The 21,301-nt window shown below is 38.6% G+C and overlaps 1 protein-coding gene across 1 annotated transcript; it reads left to right on the top strand.

The window, feature by feature from the left end:
- Positions 1-979: 979 nt before the first annotated feature.
- On the top strand, positions 980-17,822 carry LOC136267540 (von Willebrand factor A domain-containing protein 5A-like). Its single transcript, XM_066062703.1, has 3 exons — positions 980-2,212; positions 14,421-14,535; positions 16,728-17,822. The coding sequence occupies exons 1-3, from the start codon at positions 981-983 to the stop codon at positions 17,820-17,822; spliced, it is 2,442 nt and encodes an 813-aa protein (XP_065918775.1). The 5' UTR covers position 980.
- The last annotated feature ends 3,479 nt before the right edge of the window (positions 17,823-21,301 follow it).

The following is a 21,301-nucleotide window of genomic DNA, read 5'->3' as shown; positions in this document are numbered from 1 at the left end:
TCATTGCCCATGCTTAGCTATAGGGCTAATGCACCGTAAATTTATTCCCAACCATTCACCTTCTACATTAAATAAATTGTGTATTTCATTGGTAATCATTATTTTGTACATCACAAACAGAAACCAAAGTAAAACATCATTGGATGAGATGGCATGACATATACAATACAAATGACATACCTACTAGCTAACAACAGCATAAATACTGCAGTATATTTCAAAGGGTTTAGGGGTACATGTAATGCAGCAAAAGTTATTTTTAAGGGGTGACCACTTCAGATTTATCTACAAAAAAGATAACATCATAAGGTTTATGCAACACATATGTATGAATTACAGAAGATAGGGGGGCCCAGACTCAGGGGCACCAAGTTGTAATAACTGGCATGGGGACCTAACTGGTGAATATAGGTTTGCAGGAAAAAAACAATGCATACACAGCTCAGGGGCGGATCCAGAGTTTGGAAAGAGGGGGGCACCTTGCTGAAAAAGAGTTGAAGACCAAAAAAAAAAAAAAAAAAAAAAAGGTCACAACAATAATAGCTAGTTATCCTTTACCAAATATATCACGTCTGTTATGTCCTATTTATAGCTTCATAGGTAAGCTACACTGCCTCGTGAACATTGTGACTGCTTTATTAGAGTAATCGAATGCTCTATTAGAGTAATCGACTGCTCTATTAGAGTATCTCGATCTTGTATGCAATTTCTTGAAGGGAGGGGGGGGGGAGCATTTGCCCCAAATGCCCCATCCTGGATCCGCCATTGCAGCTACCGCGCTACATTATAACAAAGACGCAAGACAACACAAAGATCAGCAAAAATGCATTTGCATGTGTTGGATTAATCATGAGCATAGAATCTCTGGTCCGGATGCTTTAGCATTAATTTATATGTAGGCAGTGACTGCTCTATTATATTAAGGGGCAAAGTATTTGACATTCTAAGGAGTTTAACGATTTCCGGTCTAGCACTATATGATGCCATTGCATCTTGATCCGGCATTAATCTCGGCATTGATAATGGCAGAAGTTGTGGGATTGGTCTCTTCAGACAAGACAGCTCTACCACTCAAGGATGTTTCGGTACACGTGAACGTGAAGGGTTATCTGGTCGGGCTCTCGTCGACTCTAAGCTACTCGAATGACACTAGCAATCCTTTGGAAGTGACGTTCCGATTTCCCCTCGAGGAATCGTTCGCAGTGGTCAGGTTAGAAGCTACCATTGATGGGAGAAAAATCAAGGCCACGATACACGAGAAAGAAAAAGCCAGGGACATGTACTATGATGCCATCACCGGTGGACTGTCTGCTGCATATGCGGAGGAGAAATCTGGAGATATTTTTAGCTTAAGTCTTGGTAATCTTCCATCAGGAAGTAAAGTAGAGATCAATATCAGAATGGTTGGGGAACTACCAATTGAAGCAGATGGTAGTGTGAGGTTTACTTTACCATCAGTGTTAAAGCCACGTTACACTCCACAAGGATCAACAGATCCACTAGCTGCTACACAAAACCCAAGTGTAAAGCATGCATCTGTTGCTGGAGTGTTCCAGTTTAAGATGACAATAGAAGGAGCCAGTAGAGTTGCAGAAGTGTCTTCACCAAGTCATCAGCTAAGGACAGCGCAAGTTGCAGACAGTATGAATGTTTGTATAGCAGAGGAGGGTCCGATAAGAGGAGATGTTACAATATTAATTGGATACAAAGATCCTCATAAGCCAATGGCCATTGTAGAAGCACCAATAGAGGGGAGTAAGATGAGAGAGATGAAGAGCAATGCAGTAATGCTCAATTTCTTTCCAAAGTTTTCCAGTGTAGAAGCAGCTTGTGAATTTATCTTTGTAGTTGATCGTAGTGGTAGCATGGATGGCTCTTACATTATGAGTGCATCAGAAACACTTGTGCTATTTCTGAAGAGTATTCCAGAGGGCTGCTGCTTCAACATCATCAGCTTTGGTTCTAGATATGAAGCTTTCTTTCCATCCAGTATGCCTTACAATCAAGAGACAATGGAGAAAGCCACTGAGTTTGCAGAGGCGATGAGAGCTGATTTTGGTGGTACAGAGCTTCTTGCTCCACTACAGTACATCTTCAGACAACCCACACAGTCTTCAGGTCTTCCTCGACAAGTGTTCATTTTGACAGATGGTTCTGTTAGTAATGCTGGTAGTGTGATCAGTGAAGTGAGGAAGAATTCTCACAGTACAAGGTGGGTATGTTATGTGAATGTACAGTACAATTACATATACTGTAGTGTGCATGTCTATGCATCAATATGTGCTAGAGAGCATGGTGCCACCTGCCTCTTTGCACTATGGAAGGTTCTAGTGACATGTATGCAGCAACCAGTTCTATAGAGTATGACTAGACAACATACATGAATGCAGGAATACTTTTGTAACAGATTTTGATGGTATTGTAAATCATTCATGGAGATTTTGTCACAGAGCCTGTAGAAGAGTTATTGTTTAACGTATATAATACTTATGCAATCTGTACTTAAACTATATATGCCACACATAGAAGTTTAGTCATTAATGAGGTATTTAAATTCTAGTAAATACCGGGTATCTAAATTCATTAAATACAGCTATAATGATTTTTTTTTGTCCTGTGTGTCATGTGCTCTGCCTGATTCTTGTCACAACAGTCATCAGTGTATACAAATAAAGATAACTAGGGTGAGCCTGAGCAAGCCTCACATAGATGATAAGTACTGTGTGTGTATGCATTTGTCAGTGTCATGGCTGTTAACAAATATGATGGACATGCTTTTCAAGTGCATGACAGATGGATGAAGACACAATAAGTCAACGAAAGCATCAGCTATACAGAAGACGATAGAGAGAAATAGTTCATCACCTGTCTGAAACACCTGAACAAAGAGAAGAGAGGTTGAGGAAACAAAGAGACAGAGCTAGGTGTGCTCATTTTCGGTTTGAACAAGGAATAGATCAGTGGCAGGGAAGGACTATGCATATCTGTAGAAGGCAACAACTGGCCATGGAAACCAGCAAACAGAGAGACATCAGAATAGAGGTTTTGCGTACTCACAGAAGAAAGCACTTCAGTCTTGGTCTTCAACAGTGTCACAGTAGGCGTGCTGCAAATGTTTACTGAAGTTAGGCGTGCACTTAGATGATCTTGATTAACATTATCAATTTCAGAATTCTTTCATGTCATGAAAAAACACAATGGTGAAATATATAACACTGCACATAGAAATCTTGATTAACATTATCAATTTCAGTATTATTTCATGTCTATAAAACACTGAAATAAGTAACACTACACATGGTACTGTAATCCATTCACATACCAATGGATTATCCCTACTGTAACAGTTCCTCAAGCTTTCCTACAAAGCTGTCAGCATCTGTCTAGTTGTATTCATCTAGGAAGCCTACCAGTGAGCTATTTTAGCACTAAGTGAGCACGAATTTGATCAGAAAACCACCAGTAACCCAGTCGTTAGAGCCGCACAAGCCATATGTATCATACGGTATGGTAGTACTGTTTAGTAGGGTTCCTCCTAAAGTGATGGGCACCACTAAAAATTCCATCTAAAAAAACATCTAGAAATATCACATGTGATGAAAATCACCCTTATGGAATGGTCTTACTCCATTCAACATCAAATACAGTGTTAAGTGCAAGACTGCCATCCTGACTGACTACCTGCCTGATCGCAGTCGCAAGGCTAGAGGCCAAACAAAACAGCATGTACCCACCATTTTACACCACAACAACAAACTCATGGGGTGGGATATGTTCTGGTAAACACCATTCTTTTTATCTAAACAGCATTCTTCTTCATGCCATATCATTTATGCATTAATTTTCTGTGTCGACACTTTGGGAGTGTAATGGATGCCGTGAAACTGTTTAGGTGCATGCTTAACAGACTGTAGCATCCGTTCCGGGTAGCAGGTAAGCTGGGCTTGTAAAGATTGCAATAGGCCATGTCCCCTTAAACGATCAGAGCACACCACCACACCTCTAATAATCAGTGCTGAGATCACACCTTTCAACGATCTAGCTCCATAAAGAACAAGGTTTTGTACCATGTCCCCTAGCTTAATCTATTGCATAGCTGAGTACCGAGATTGAATACAGCAGTCATAGCCACATATGTACGTATTTTTAGTCTGGTAGATGAAACTTGTAACCCTGAAAAAAATGGTATAAAAGAAAGTTTGGTATCATTTTAAAGTTCTTTTCTCATAGAACAACATATCCAAATTCCCATAAAATCCCTTTTGGGAATTTGTTTTAAAATTTCCAGGTGTTTTCAATCAGTATGTGCAAAGAACAAGCAGCAGCTGCTAACAATTGTGACTGGATCTGCAAGAACCCCACATGTTAGTATTTTTTTGAATTTCCATTTTCTTTAGATAGCCAAGGAATGGTAAACTGAAGTTCCATCTCTAGAAGCCAAGCACTTTTGAAGTGACAGTGCTACAAAGTGGTAGTAACAAAACTAAAATCAATTTGTACATGCAGTGACAATCAGAATATAAACTACAGGTGCTTAATTAAAAGGTCATAACTTACGGTTGCAGTCCTCTACCAAGATGCAACTTACATCATCAAATTCTCCATGAACATTGCTGGGTAAGTTTTGTCTTCCAGACCCTTCCTACAATATAGTGATCCGCTTGTCCAACCACAAGGCAGACTAATGCTCATATTTTTGTCTCCTTGGGGGTACAGACATGAAACAAAGACTTACAAACTCCTATTGCTTTGGGGATCACAATGCTATCAAGGTTTTTGCCGTTAGCACCTTCCTTCATTGAGAAAGAAGCGCTCAAAAAATTCCAAAATACTTCACCCAATGAATGGCATTGCGTTTATAAATCATGGGGAAACCACGGCTATTTGACATGACTACACACACTAGTTGCCGTAAAGAGCAACGGTGTGCTGGCTCCCGATTGGATCACCCGGGTGATGTTTAATTTGTGCATGGGAAGCCTGCGTACTTCGATGTTACTGTGCGTTGTCCATTACAGGAATCTTTGTTGGGTCGGTCTGCAGTTTCAGCAGGTGTGGCTGCTGCTAAGGGAGAAGAAGAAAAGGATGCTCACCATGATGAGCTTGTACAGGCTGCTGGAGGTGTCTTTGTCCCCCTGGTGGTTGAGTCCTTGGGTTTGTGGTCTGCTGCTAGTCGTCCTGTCTTGCAGGATATTGCTTTGAGGACAACCACCAGAAGTGGCATTTCTCGTGGCCTAGCGCACTGCCATCTGCTAGAGCAACTCTCTGTTTGTCTGTGGCACCACAATGCCCGGACATTTTTACATATATTTAGCCTGTTGCCTGGCAGTCCTTTGTGGGAGTTGAACTCTGTTTCATGCTCCCATTCCCTGCAGTTTAGTCAGTAGTCTGCAGGGCTTTCTTCTTAAGGCCCCTGTCCGGGGGTTTGCTGTGTGTATGCTGGCGGTCCGTGCGGTGTTTTTGTAGGTCTGTGTAGGTTCTGTAGGTTTAGCTGCTTTTGTCTGCTTTTTGTCTTTTATAAATTAAATTAGGTTTAACTTCTAGCTAGAGATCGGGGAGGATGGGAGTGCCATTAGGGCCGGAATAAAAATAATAAAACTTGCACATGAAACTACAAAATGTGATTATAAACTATAATCAAGACACACGATAGTGTGTCATGCGGCCCAAGAAGCCGGCGTGCTACACCGTGAGTATATTAACAGGAAGAAAGAAAACGCAATTTCACACCTATGTAGCTCTGTGATTCCTTATCTGATTGGAACCAAATTTGCTACAGTTAGGCCAATGAAACTTGATTACCAGTTTCTCGCTCAGATTTTTGAAAATTTGATGCGGGCGGACGGTTATTATTCATTATTCATTATTTTTCCAAAAGCGCAACACACATCCAAACATGAAGATATCTGCCAAAAAACAGTGAGATCTACACTGATTACTCTTGCATTAAATAGCTAAAGTACGTTACTAATCTATAACAAGTGATTTTTTCATTAGAGTATAGTTGATTGCTCTATTAGAGTAAAAGTGACTGTTCTATTAGAGTATTTCGATCTGAAATACCAACAATGAAATTCCATGCGGGTGTATCAAAAGCATGCGGGTAATGACGCGAAACTGCTAATCAAGTTTCATTGGCCTTATGGGAGTCTACATACCAAATTTGAAGAAAAGTGGTCCAGCCATTTCCGAGATATGAGCGAACAAAATTTCGTTTTAATTTCTTCATTTTTTTCATCTTTATTTAGCACACTTCGCAAAATCCGCCATAAAACACGAATGCGTAATCGGATAGGGCAGAAATTTGGCACACTTGAAGGGCTCATTAAGGCGGATCTCAGTACTAACTATGGTAGGAATCCGATGAACATTCACGGAGTTATGACCGATTATTTACGTAAAATAAGGTCGAAGGTCTGTCACGCCTACAGGGTAAACTCCTTGGAGGAATGAGTTGAAAATTGATATGTAGATGGAGTAACCATCATAGGAGTGCCTTTTTGTGGTTTGAAAGGAATTGAGATAGAGACAATGGAGATATGACACAAAATCCAACCTGTGACAAAATTACGCGATCGATTTTTATGAATAAAAAAGACTATCAGTTTTCGTGTCTACCAGGCAAACCGCTTGGAGCAACGAGCTGAAAATCAGTATGTAGCTGGAATAATCATCATAGAAAGTCCTTGCAGTAGTACAAAAGATCGGATTACAAACCACTGAATTATGATTCGAAAGGCAACTACGTGTAGCAAATGCGAGATCGAGATACTCTAATAGAACAGTCACCCTAATAGAGCATTCAGCTGCATTTATAACTTACTCCATTATAGAATTATACTACATTGCAAGATATTCTATACGGAAATTCAGCTACAAACAGTTAATCTGATAGACAATTCAGCTACATGCAAGTCACCCTGTAGAGAGTTCATCTAGAAACAAGTCACCCTGTAGAGAGATCAGCTAGAAGAAGTCACCTTGTAGAGAGTTCAGCTACAAAGAAACCATCATGTAGAGAGTTCAGCTGCAAATAAATCACCCTGTAGAGAGTTCAGCTACGAACAGATCACCCTGTAGAGAGTTCAGTTACAAAGAAACCACCATGTAGAGAGTTCAGCTGCAAACAAATCACCCTGTAGAGAGACCAGCTATAAGAAATCACCTTGTAGAGAGTTCAGTTACAAAGAAACCATCGTGTAGAGAGTTCAGCTGCAAAAAATCAATCACTCTGTAGAGAGTTCAGCTAGAAGAAGTCACCTTGTAGAGAGTTCAGCTGCAAATACAAGGCCGGAGGAGACGGTCCGGTTGGTCAGGCCTGAGCCGGACCAATAATCTGGAGTTGAACCAACTAGCTGACCAGCTTGAACTACATTACTCTCATGCAATCTTTGGACGATCACATCTACATGTAGCTACGTACATTTTACAGATGTGATTGAAAATGCATGACACGAGTAGTTACCTAGTTTCTCAGCTTAACAAAAGTACAGAACTACACGTATAGTACCTCCAATTACCTTACAGTACAGCATAGCATTCGTATCGTTTTGTACAGAAATGATTGTGGGTTCTATGTACAGTATCACGTGTGCTGACAGTTTGCATTTATCACGTGTAAGGCAGGTGCCTTCTTTGATTCTAAACCAGCACACTTATATCACAATTCACTGCAATCTTCATAAACTAATCATTAGCATTCCTTGGCTTGTCTCTCTTGGCTTCCTTTACTGGGCAAAGGGCTGGCAGTGACAAACCAGATGACTCATTCCGTGGCAAGAAGCTGTACTCCCATACATTACATGGTGGCCATTTGGATGAGATGTTGAGCAGAAATCACTCCTCTTCAACTACCCACTAGTCCTGTCGAGATACCGAGCAAACTCTCAGTCTCACCCACATCGCACCATTTTTGAATACTGATTGGTCTCATGACTGTCCACCAGTTCACTTCATACAAACCAGTATAGTAGTATACTGTATTTTTGTAGCTGTGTAGCTTTTTATTGTAGTTGTGTGAATTCACTGTATAGTAATTATATCCTAGCTAAAGGGGGCCATGCTGCATGGGTTCCCTGTGAAATTTGGGGGGAAAGTTGCAAGTTGCTAGCTAGTTTTACTTTAAATTTAGCATCAATTTAAGGCATTTTCAAGCATTTAAATTGCAAAAATTCTGCAGCTCCTGGGGATCGCACCCCCAGACCCCCCTTGAACTTCTAATTGCTAGCTATAAAATGAACTGTATAGCAAATTTCATGCTGTGTCCCCTGTATGTCAGGTCTACAATTATACATAGTATAGAAAGTCTGAAGAACAACAGATAGGCTTGAGCATATTTATATAGCTAGCTAGCAGTGAAATATCACTAAAATTGCATATCTGAGTGTCTAAGTTTTAAAAATTTCCTGTGGGGGCATGCCCCCAGACCCCCCTAGAATGCTCGTGCTTTGCACTTCGCAGAGTGTGCTTCGCACACTGTGCAACAGCTCCTCTCTCATTGGCATGTATATAGTAGCAATTTCAACATTATAGTCAATGGCCTGACCAACTCAATTTTTCCTCCTCCGGCCCTGAAATAAATCACCCTGTAGAAAGATCAGCTAGAAGAAATTACCTTGTAGAGAGTTCAGCTACAAAGAAACCACCATGTAGAGAGTTCAGCTGCAAACAAATCACCTGTAGAGAGCTCAGCTAGAAACAAGTCACCCTGTAGAGAGATCAGCTACAAACAAATCACCCAGTAAAGAGTTGCAAACAAGTTATCTGTAGGGAATAATAATTAACATGTAATAGATGTATTATTATATATATAATTTGTACATTTACTGATAAAATCAGAATTAGTTAAAGTATTTAAAAACTTCTTCATCTTTCTCTTCTTTCTGTGGTAAAGAAAAAAAGATAGGTTAAAAAAGCCCCAAAGCCGGCCATATGGGGTATACAAATACAAAAAGGAGTGAAATCTAATCCAAAACAGCCAAGCTGTAAAAAAAGAGTGCGGCCCTCAGAAAGGCTATGGTGAAAAAAGATGTGAAATCCAAGGTGGCGACCAAGAAATGGCTGTGATGGTAGGTTAATTGTAAAAATTTTAATAACAACAATTCAGGTGGATTTTGTGCCAAGACCAAGCAGCACCAAATTCATCTGAATTGTCGTTATTAAAATTTTTACCATTAACCTACCATCACAGCCATTTCTTGGCCGCCACCTTGGATTTCACATCTTTTTTCACCATAGCCTTTCTGAGGGCCGCACTCTTTTCTTACAGCTTGGCTGTTTTGGATTAGATAACTATAACAACTATGATATGACTATAACAACAAGAATACGATTATGGGAAAAAGGAAAAGTCATCATCCAAACCTTGTAGAGCCCGATATCATAAAAATAATCCTGGCATTGTTTGTTCAGCATGTTCAGCATGAACACACTGAAAGTAGTTGATGTAAGTTTCTCCTAGCCACTTTGGATGGAATTACGATCAGTAATGGGTCTAAGAATTGCTAGTGCAAAAGGTGTCCTTACCCCAAAAAATTCCACAATTAGTGGAATGAAATCACCTCCTTCTCTTAAAAGCTATTACTCTAAACACTGAGTTCAATAGCAGAGACTTGTTCACAAATGATTTATAGTAATTGTGTTGACAAATTGTGACCGAATCTGCAAGAATCCTGTTAGTGTAAACCTAATTTTACAGTAGCTACCTATAGAATGCAAGAGTTATATTTGATCCTGATTATCAACATGGCTTTCCTGCCTATTTCGATGTCCTAGTTTGCAGTACTACTCAGTCTGCACATAATTTCCTCCTCTGCTTCCTATGCTGCCCATGGGGTGGCTGCTGCAGCTGGATAGGTGGCTAAGGATACTACCAAAGCATCTGGCTCCTGTGAAAGAATAGCTAAAGAAAATTCTGATCTTTTAACTAGCAAACTGATGTGGACATGGTGTGGCCATGCAGTTAATAGTTTTACTCAATAGGATGCCACTGGCCAGATATAAGTTGTCACCTATCATTTACAAGCTTTCTTGCACCTTTTCATTTGGAAACAACTGGCCTAGTGCCCATCTATAAGATGCTAAAAGACACACTGTAATTTATGGTTGATTTTATTCTGCAAAGTTACAGGGAAAGCATTAGCTACGATTTCCTAGTATAGTGACTATTGGAAAGCTGTTTTCAAAATGATAGCATCATGCACAGTTCACCTTCACTATACCAGCAGCAAAGAAATGCTGTACATTACATACATAGGTAATCTTGCAAGCTAACATGTTATGTATGTGTGAGTTAGACAGCCTATGCCTCCGCCTCCCATTCAATGATAAGAAGCTACTGCTAGCTCAATGCATTCTGTTTTACTTAAAGAGCTATGTAAAAGCAGTTAGTATTGATTACATGCCTCCTGCACTGCAGCACGCTACTGATGCTAGCTCCTAATCTCACATCCTCCTGATTACTTGAACTGTGCGTTAGTTGAATCATAGGAATTTTAGTTTCACAAACCTTAGTTAGATATCTGAGATCAATACATGCATGCTGAGATGTAGTACAGATGTTTGGTTCTTCAGAGTATGCGTATCTCAGCCTGCCCTGGTGCCATCAGCTTTTAAACTACGTAGCAAAAGCTAATTACCTACAGCTTTCTTTACAACAGCTGTGTCGTTATCAGTATCAGGATTAAGAAAACACTTTCAAAACTGCAGCACTCCCTTCAAAGGGTTGATGCTACAGTATGTGCCTTCATCATTTATGTTGCTCACAGTTAGCCTCTCCAAAGATATAAATTACAATTCCTATGGTGCCAGCTTTTGCCATACTAGATATTGAAGATGTACTGAGTCTCACCTACATACTCTGATCTTGAGAAATATTACACACCCTTGCTCTGCAGTTTTATTTGAAAATGACAAAAATAAAGCATGATCAATATTTTGATCACTGTGTAGCTACAACAAGATTGGTGCTTATGGTTACATACCGTAGAGTCAGATTGTTAAGCGCATGTATCTATTAAGTGCATATTATTTGTTAAGCGCATAAACATTTCTTGTAATCCATGGATAATAAAATAAGTGCACATGGCAAAATGCGATGATAGAGCTACACACAGCAAGAAACAGCAAGAAACAGCAAGAAAAGCTGAAAGTACTGAAAAATTAATGTCTCCTCAAGTGCTTATGCTTCCCTTGAGGTCTCTCTTTGCAAATCAGCCATCTGGATAATCTTGTTTATCACGAAGGATTTCACCCAGAAATGGAGTCAAATATCCTTACATACTGGCGTGGTGACCGGCACAAACTATTAACTACTCTATTACAACGTAGTATATTCACCATAATCATTTATTAGGCGTATGCGCCTAACATATAGTATGATTTTTACAAAAAGTTTTCTCTGAAAATTATAAGCGCATGTGCTTAACAACCCGACTTTACGGTACCTAACTACATCTTTTATGAATGCATCTCACACAGGCTAAAGTTAAATGCAATCATTCACTTATTCGTAACAGGAAATGAATATCTGTATATTAATGTACTTATCAATATTATTCCCCTCCTCTCCCCTTACAGGAATAATAGAGGGTGAATGTAGCTAGCCATGGCTTCTGTCGTAGTGAGTATATCATTATCGTGTTCTACTGTATTCAAACAATGCCCCTACAGTAGCCCAAGTACATAAGTGGGGATGTGATGTCAAATGATACCATGTGGGTACCGTAGGGAATCTGATTGTATAATCATAGATTTACAGACAAGTACCCGGGATTGGAATCATATCACATGACCCATTAACTTCAATACAAATGCGTTCGCCGGATCATTGTTACCCCCTTTGAAAAAGGCGGGACAGTGAAATACGCCATTCACAATACATTTCTGTAAAATGTCAATAAGTGAGAGTGTTTGTTTAGTTGTTGGTGAGCTTTCCTCACGAAAGGGGGTAGTTAATTAGCAGTAGGGCCTGGTTTGTAGGTGTGTCTCTCAATGTGGCTGGCCGATGAGTAGCCACCTCTCGAAGGAACCAGACTTATAGCACATGGCAACTAAATAGTAATGTTTTTGGATGTACTCACAAGAGTAGAACTAGTCTTCTGTGTGATAAATTCGAAGATATTGCTACTTCCGGTAACAATGATCCGGCACGAAAAACCGGATGATTCCAATCCCGGATACTTGTCTGTATATCTATGGTATAATAGTCAAATCCCTTACCATAGTTCCTGGGAGGTGAAGCTGATCACGCATTTACAGTAACACATTTGAAAGACATGTGCATTTGGCTGCATGGGTGGGTATGTACCTTGAGACATCCATTGTAGGAGAGGTACTCAAACTACTGTTGACAAACTTTGTGCCAGCCATTTTTGCATTAAAATAAATTATGTCATCTGCCATGTACAGCCATCACAATATACTTTGTTCAGTTTTCCAGTAGGAATGTGTGTAATTATACAGATGTATTGATATAAAATTTACCATAATCATGGTACCAATATTAAAATATCCATAAGTACCATCAAAGAGACAACACCCAAACATTACTAAGACAAGGGACTCTGTACTCACTAAATCCATTAGCAGTGGAGCCCTAGTGTATACACCAATGGAAGAACATGCCTACAAATACAGTGGATAGCTGGTCGAAGCAATGAAAATCCCAGACAACAATGATAAAACTACTAAATACTCATCCCTCACTTAGTGGACAAAAGAAAAGCCAAAAGCTTATAAAAGATAGTAGCTTCGTGAGCTAATTGTGATGGGTGCATCTAAAAGTGGCATGTTCAACCTCACAAATGTGTTGGCCATATGCGTGAGATTTGCATGTTTCTTTAAGATAGAATAAGAGATGAAGTTGTTGGAGGGAGCAAGAGGATTGAAATTTTACTGTTATTCCTTTTAGAAGTAAAATTGTAATCATAGAGGTTCACAGGAACCTCAGAAACTGTCTTTTATAAGTAGGTTCAATGTAGGGTGTACTTTACACGGAGGGTCCTTTAAGCACTACATGTACATGTACAAACTTATTTTCCCCAACTATCACCTAGACTTGCCAATTCCAAACTAATGCATATGCATACACAACCACAGTACTGTGCTTGTGATCCATTTTTCCTCAAATATCAACTCAACAAGTAAGCTGTAGCTGGTGATTACTATTCTATTAGACACCAGCTGTCAACCGTTTGTTACAGAAATTACATGCAAACATTTAAACAACAGTAAAAAAATTTTCCCAAGATGGATTTTTGAGATTTTGGATATGTTATTCTCCATTAAATTTCACACAGACTGATTCCAAAACTTCTTTTATACCATTTTTTATGTGTACATGGCCTTTTTGCATTTGACTACCGGACTATTTATAGCTATGCTCTAACAAAGAAGTTAATAAACTAGTGCAATAAAAAATATTAGTAGTGAAACAAGAGATGATTTAAGCCATGAAGAAAATCCCTAATTGGCATTGTAGCAATGGGAAAATCCCTACTTTGGCATTGAAAATATGGTGAAACATGCCCATTTATAGGGGATACTCCACATCGTTACAATGTCAAGTAGGGATTTTCTCTCATAGCTACCATCATAATTACCTCGTTTCATTACTGGAACAATGATATTATTGCACTAGTGTACTATCATAGTCTAAAGCATATATGCGAGTATCTATGCTATTTTAGAGCTGTTGGTGATTATATATTGTACCATTCCTCGGGTCTCAAAATACTCATATGTGTACAATAACCTATACATATTAGTTATTTATCTAGTATTTGGCATATCCAAATGCATATCTAAGCCAGTTAGCTGTAAAAAAAAGGTGTGGCCCACAAAGAGGCTATGGTGAAAAAGATGTGAAATCCAAGATGGCGGCCAAGAAATGGCTGTGATGGTAGTTTAATGGTAAAAATTTTAATAACGACAATTCAGGTGAATTTGGTCTATGCATTTGTGTTTAGTTTATTAAAGTGCTGGAATAACATTGCCTATATAGTACCCAAGAGTATCAAATGAACTTTCAGAGGCAGAAGAATTTAATTGTGCAACAGAATCAGTAGTTTTACAAAAGTGGGACAAAAAACTAGACGGGCTAAAAGAATCCAACAGTATATACAGTGCAACTGTATCTGCAAGCAGGCCACATGGATGCCATAGTCATTGTGGCAGCCACCTAAGTGGTGCACTAACAAATAATAATATAAGTTGTACTTTTACAGACAATAAAGTGACATCCTTGTGACAGTGACAATCTTTCTAAGTTTCCTGATCAATCCAGGATTGCTTTTTAGGCATTTTAGGACTACCCAAAGTTGTATTTTGCTGAAACACGGGATAGTTTGATATACAAATCATTTCTACAAGAGATTTATCACATACACTGAGGTACTAATGTGTTTGTGTGTAACGTTTAGGTTCTTCACATTTGGTATTGGATCAGGAGCATCAACTTCCCTAGTGAGAGGAATTGCTCGTGCTGGGAATGGATCAGCTGAATTCATTGCTGACAATGAGCGAATGCAATCAAAGGTAAGTAACTATATCTGAATTACCTGTATAAAAAGATACAATTATGGGCTATGTTAAAAGTTTTACAGCCATTACTCAAGTTATTTGTATGTGAATTGTTAATAATTTGAATTCTGAATTCCTTAATTATATTTCTGTTTCTTTTGAAATCTGAATGCACTGTTTGTTTGAACCCTACATGAAACATAACACAATAATATTTACAGGGGTGTAGCCAGGAAATTTTGTAAGGGGGGTTCAAATTTAGAAGTAGCATATCTGGGAAATTTTCAGGGTATTCCCTACAGCCAGTTACTAGACGAAAACTATGTATATACAAAATCTGTCCTTAAGTACTAACATTAAATTAAAATTAACTGTGCGTGCATCTATCTACTACACTGCTGTTTATGCAGCTTATGAACACTATAATCCTACTGTATTATTACTGAAACTAGCTAATCTTCACATCTGGACAGATACTGATTCCCGGCTTCAATCTTCTAGCACACCGCCTTTCTCAGGGATCTACTCCAGAGCTTTTTTTGCTGGCAAAGCATTATTCCGAATACAAACTTTACATTATTCTTGGCTCTTCTCTCATGCAACTCATCACTAGACTGGCTTGTACTCCAATATATTTGAGACATCACATGCTCGCCTCATGGCACTAAACATCACACTAAACGGACATTCACAGTGTAAATATATCATATTCAGTACTTTATACTAACCTGACACGTGTGTATCATGAAAACTGCAGCTTGCTGCCCTTCAACTGATCTCCACCATTTTCACAATCGGATCATTGAGTCTCTGCCATTTCCACAAGGTATCACGTGCACAATTACTCACATGATACACCCTATAGAATCACTTAGTTTCATTGTTAATTATTCACCTTTAGTACAATTTGATTCTCAGGGGGGCGTGACAGTGTACATATACCTACTAGAGAGTTCCTAGGCTAAAGGTTTAATGCGATTTTTAATTCAACTTTTTTTTGCGACTGAAAAGGGGGGTATGCCTGAAATATCCGAACCCTCTCTGCCTACACCCCTGTATTTGGTAGCAGATGAAGTGTTAAACAATGAGGTAAATATGGCAAGCACATGATATTTCTGCATATTTGCAAAGCCAAAGAAAATATAAGAGATTAAGCTGAATTTAATGGACGATATCTGCAATGACATTTTCTGACGTCACAAAACAAAATGACCGTCCTAGTGTGGGGACTTTGTTCAGGAAGGTATTGGGCGAGATAGTGTTCCCTATGATAGCATTTATAAATTTGAAAAAGGGCGAAGGTGAGGCATATATAGTTTGTTTGTGTTCACCTGAGTCCTCGTTTCTTGTTTTTAACTCTTGTTATATAGGCCAGCTGCCCAAACATTTAGTAGCACTGTGAAGCCCTTTAAATTCCGGAACTGTTAATCAAAAAGCGCTTTGATACAGGCAAGAACAAGTGAGTTATGAGGCTTTAGAAATATCCTATACATTTAGTATGGATGATTCAGGCACGCAAACATGTTTACATCATGAAAACATGCTTGTTCCTGTACAAAACCATTGGGAATGAATACATGTTCACCTCTTTGATATTACTATGATTAGCGGGGGCTCAGGTGAACACGTGCCGACTATAGTATATAATGCGATACAAATAAGCCTAGTTGTGTTGGAATTTAAAATTTTCGGTCTGCTTTCCTTGTTGGAATGTGTTTGCATCATCACAGTACGTGTACTACGTCTTACTTTTATTATCTCGTGGTTCCAAGTGTAGAAAACTACAGACTACATTCATTTCGAATACTGTGAAATCTCTGAAGCCCCCACACTAACATGGCCATTTTGTCAATTATGACATCAAATTTCATCATTGTGGATATTGTCAATTTGCTGCATATCTTGGAACAAGTATGATTAGGTTTATAGCCAAAGGAACATCTACTGTAAAGTGGTGCTTTTTGTTAGTTAGTTACATATGTTACTGGGTGGATGAAATCACATGGTTTCATTGTCCAATGGCCACAACCATGTGTTTTGATAACTATTTGATGACTAGTATACATAGATTGGATCATGTTGCCACCTGTAAACCTGTAAACAATTTATTAACGTAAACAATAATATAATGTATAGCAGCAATAATTCTTATGTTTTAACTAAATACTTTGCACAGTGAAAGTTTTGACTTTTCTTCTTCACATTAGGTCATTCACAGTCTCAAGAAAGCTCTACAACCATCAGCTAATAATGTCACTGTCACATTTGATCTTCCCAGTAACTATGAGGTGAAGGTGGTACCAGATAAGATTCCCAGTATCTACAATGGTGACAAGACTGTCATTTATGGTCTTCTGATGACGAAATCTGATCAAACAGAAGACAGAGTGAAATGCAATGCTATTCTGACTGGTGACATTGTTGGGAATGAGTTTAAATTTGTTATCCCATTTGAACTACCAGCAAGACAAGCGGAGGAAGATGTAACAGTAATTCACCAGTTAGCAGCAAAGAAGATGATCCAGGAGTGGCAGGATGATGGGGAGCCATATGAGAATAAACATAAACAGGAGATCATAGCATTGAGCTGTGATGCAAGTGTGGTGTCAAAGTATACTGCTTATGTTGCTGTAGACGAGATCCAGAACAAACCAGTATCAGGAAGCATGCAGGCTTATGAATTAACAGCTGATAGGTACCAACCTGTTATGATGTTGCAAGCAAGAACATTGCGAGCAAGGAAGTCACATGTACAAGCGCTTTATCTACTAGATAACCCACTTGGTGACCTGCAGTCAAGCATTGGTGACCTGCAGTCAAGTACCAAAAGTGTTACACTGCCAGCATCTCCACCTACCAATCAGGCATCAGCTTGCTGTGGTGGTACTTCATCACCACAACCACTTCAACACTCAAATATTTCTCATTCAACTAGAGGTGTTCCACCTTCTATTAAACCATCGGCTCCAGCAGTGGTCCCTCCAATGCAGTCAGGCTCCAGTTTCATTGTTAGCTTACAGCAGTCCAATGGCTCATGGGTACTGGATGATCAGTTAGCTGGAGCTATGTCAAAGTCAGTAGAAAAATTAATGAAATGTTGTCCAGTTTCCTGTGATGTCACTACAGTAGCCAACATCTGGGCCACATTGGTTGTAATTGAGTTCCTGAAGAAGAAATATTCTTCAATGATGGAGGAGTTAGAGTTAGTTATCATAAAGGCTGAGCAGTGGCTTGGTAAACAAGTGTTACCTCCTGATGTAAACCTTGTAGTACTGAAAGATAGTGCCAGTAAAGTAGTTTAGTAAATCACTGGTTACAGTAATTGGAGAGGTGTGCATACATGACTGTTTTATTCCCTCAATTACGCCTGCAAATATATTTAAACTTTGTGCTTATATGAAATGCTTATCACCTAAATTTCATCGAAACTTATTAACTAATGGCATGTGTTTAAAAGTAAACAGCTTCACATTCCAGTTAGGATGGCAGAGTGCCAATGACAAATAAGTGTACTCTCTTGGTTGGTTATTCAAAGTCTCCTAAACCAGTAGTATTGGTATCACATTCAATCCCTTAATAGGCAACGTCATTTTGTGCAGTGCAATTATGGATAGTCAGCAAGTATTAGTAAGTAACATACTGTGCATCTGAGTGGTCAATACATACATTTTTTTGTTGTATATATGTAGCTGTTACATATAACAATAAGAATCAGTAAAATGTCTTTGCACAAATTTGCATCAGTATCTAACAGGCACAAGTAAAAGTTTCTTAATGCATGGTTTTTATGCATCAACAACTGTGAAGTTCAGTACCATTTGATTATTCCAAAATTTGTGACTTGCTATAATAATCAATACATTGTACAAAACACATCTACGCATAATGTGATTTACAGCACTATATGAAAGCTACAAGTTGATTGGACAAAATGCAAGTGTTAAAGTCAAATAATTATTCCTTGGTCTGATGCATAATTTTGCATATGACTCTGATCTTGATTTCTATGAACGGTAGATTATACCAGTAGTTATTATGGAGTATTGTATACTTGGTGTCATACTTTTGGTTAAGTGGGATGGTAAAGCATTGTCTGTACCACCATCCACCAGCTTCACCTTCCCAACCATCAGCTGCACAATTGGTAAACCACTTGTCATTGTCCTTGGTTGTGAATGCCATTTATTGAATCACTGCTATAAATGTGTTTAAATTAAATGGATCAGTTGTATATATTCCTTCAAATCCTGATATGATTAATGGATACTGTTCAGTGGCAGGTCCTACCCTAAAGTTACTGTATGATAAGTAACCATATTGTGCATTTGATGCATTAGTGACTTGTAGTCAATGCATGCTTGGTAAAACAATGGATACCAAAATTCACCAGTCAAGTTGCCAAATCCCCTCTCATTAGGCACCAGCCTATTATGCTTTTAATTTCAGTTGTCTATTATGCTATGCTGCAGTGCTCAATAATTTTGCCTATTATACTCATAATTATGCTCAAATTTTCTGCAGTTCCCATGTTTTGTTACGTTCTAATGGATAATGATAAACTTTTGCTTATGAACAACTGGTTAAATGTAAAAGTTAATGCTCATTGTGCATTAAGAATTTGGCTGCATTGTAAACTATAATAATAGTCATGTCAAATAACTATGCTCCACTGCGGCATCAACTGTTCTGTCCACCTTTTTCATTGGCATGCATTTTTGTTTACAGCATGACATGATTAATCTGCCTATTATGCTAGCATTATGCTTGATGCTTTCAGGCACCTAATATGTTCAAAATAATTAATTATGCCAGCATAATAGGCTGGTGCCTACCTCTCATACTCCCACCAAATCGATTAAAATCTTCAAATCCATCCTGTCTCCTTTGAATGACCAGCCATCCTCCATTATCAGTTAGAGTGTCACAGTATCCTTGTACTGCAGCTCCTAGTCCACACAAGTCAATAATGGTGTATACTCCTGAGGAGTTGTTCTTGTTGATAGAGAAATGGTACGGATCTTTGACAGCACAACAGTTCTTTATAGCAGAACCATCAATTACCATAACTCCTAGTAGAAGCACTGCTTTATTAATGGTAATGGTCATTGTACAGTAGATTTCTCAAAACTGATCAATTGTGAACCGTTGATAGCACATCACTATTCTTAAACTACTCTGCATGTTTCTGCATCTTTGAGTTGCAACATAAAATTACTGAATATGGTGCTTGTACTATTATATACTATACACAATAGAGTACATATCCTTATTAGGTAAACACCAGCATGTTGTGAAATGGTTATAACCAACATCCATTAATACATATACAAATCAGCCAACACATATGTACATTTGTGTACACAACTGATCATGATCCGTCTCATGTACAATATCATTATAATACAAGAAATACCCAACACACTGATATGTTATAATTATGTAAACAATGTATATATCAGGTGTGAACACCTATTGAAGATCAAAAGGAGTAATGGTCAATTGAAACTCTGTAATCAAGCAACATGGTAGTGTGGGTGTCATGCAGCCCAAGACAGCATGCCACACCAGTCCCGGTGTCAATAAAAGGAATATATATATACTAGGTGGATGTATAGCATTGGAAGGGGCAAACCTTGTTTTAATAGCTTGGCTTTAAATTTCTTGTTTGCTTGCAATTGCATGGATAAGTCATAAATTGATCAATTGTTCATTGCTGCAAAGAGTGTTAAAGTAATCAAACAGTCTGGCAGTTAAACATAATTATTATGTAATAGCTAACATGAGCAAATATCAGCACCATCACTCCATATACAACCATACAAATGTTACATGTATACCAGTTATTTATATGGATTGCAGGACGGAACAAAAAATGTAGTTACTTCATGGTAAGCTATTACATAGGTCGTAAATAGATTGCATATTTAAGTAAATGTTTGACAGACCAGGCCTGATGCATAGTGATGCTATAGTGAATGCATTGCTAGCATTAAAGAAATGAGTTCGTTACCCAAATTAGGAATGCTGCATCAAATAGAAATTACCTTTACATAAATCATACTCTTCTTCTAGTTTATAATTATCTTGAAGTTTATTTACAACATCTTTCATCACCAGCAAGGTCAGTATAGTCTGCACATTTCTGTGCACTTGAGCCATAAAAAGCCATAAAAGTAAACCTTGATAGCTCACACTTCTTTGCACAGTTGCACGCTTGGGATGCTGCATCCGGTGTACTACTAGCTGAGCATCTGATATAGATCCTTTCTTTCAATCTTTGATCCTCTGCTTTCAGCACTTGTGTTCTGTTTTAAACATCTTTGCCATATGGCAGCTATCAAAAAGCATGCTGAACTAGGCAATCTCTGCAAGGTGGAAATTGCAGATGTCATACAATCTCACCCTTCTTGGCATGGAACAGATTATACCCAACTCCTTGAAATCAGTATGATATCTTAGGAGTGGCATGTGAAATGTTCAAGCTTGCATGGTTCATTAACTCTTATGATACATCCCACTCTCTACCCATCTCCATAAAGGTAACTACGTAACCCTCAGCATTTTCAGGGAAAATGCACTGACAGTATCACACCCATGTATACCGATTAGGATTCAGCGCACACTGACAGATAATCCCACACCAGAACCAACTTTGTGATGTCCAACTGTTTTCCTAATTTTTGTGCTCCACTTTTGAAACAAGGGCACTCCAATGGCATCATGGAAAGCTAAAAACATGATGAAAACATCTTATCTTCTGAGCAGATATAACCATAGCATG

The sequence above is a fragment of the Dysidea avara genome, chromosome 9 (genome assembly GCF_963678975.1).
Source record: "Dysidea avara chromosome 9, odDysAvar1.4, whole genome shotgun sequence".
NCBI classification, from domain to species: domain Eukaryota; kingdom Metazoa; phylum Porifera; class Demospongiae; order Dictyoceratida; family Dysideidae; genus Dysidea; species Dysidea avara.
The sequence above is the reverse complement of the archived record's forward strand: the minus strand, read 5'-3'. Positions and strand labels throughout refer to the sequence as shown.

Coding starts and splice junctions, on each gene's coding strand:
- LOC136267540 (XM_066062703.1), top strand. CDS start 981: ATGCCATTGCATCTTGATCCGGCATTAATCTCGGCATTGATAATGGCA. Junction 2,213..14,420: donor AAGAATTCTCACAGTACAAG/GTGGGTATGTTA, acceptor TGTAACGTTTAG/GTTCTTCACATTTGGTATTG. Junction 14,536..16,727: donor ATGAGCGAATGCAATCAAAG/GTAAGTAACTAT, acceptor TCTTCACATTAG/GTCATTCACAGTCTCAAGAA.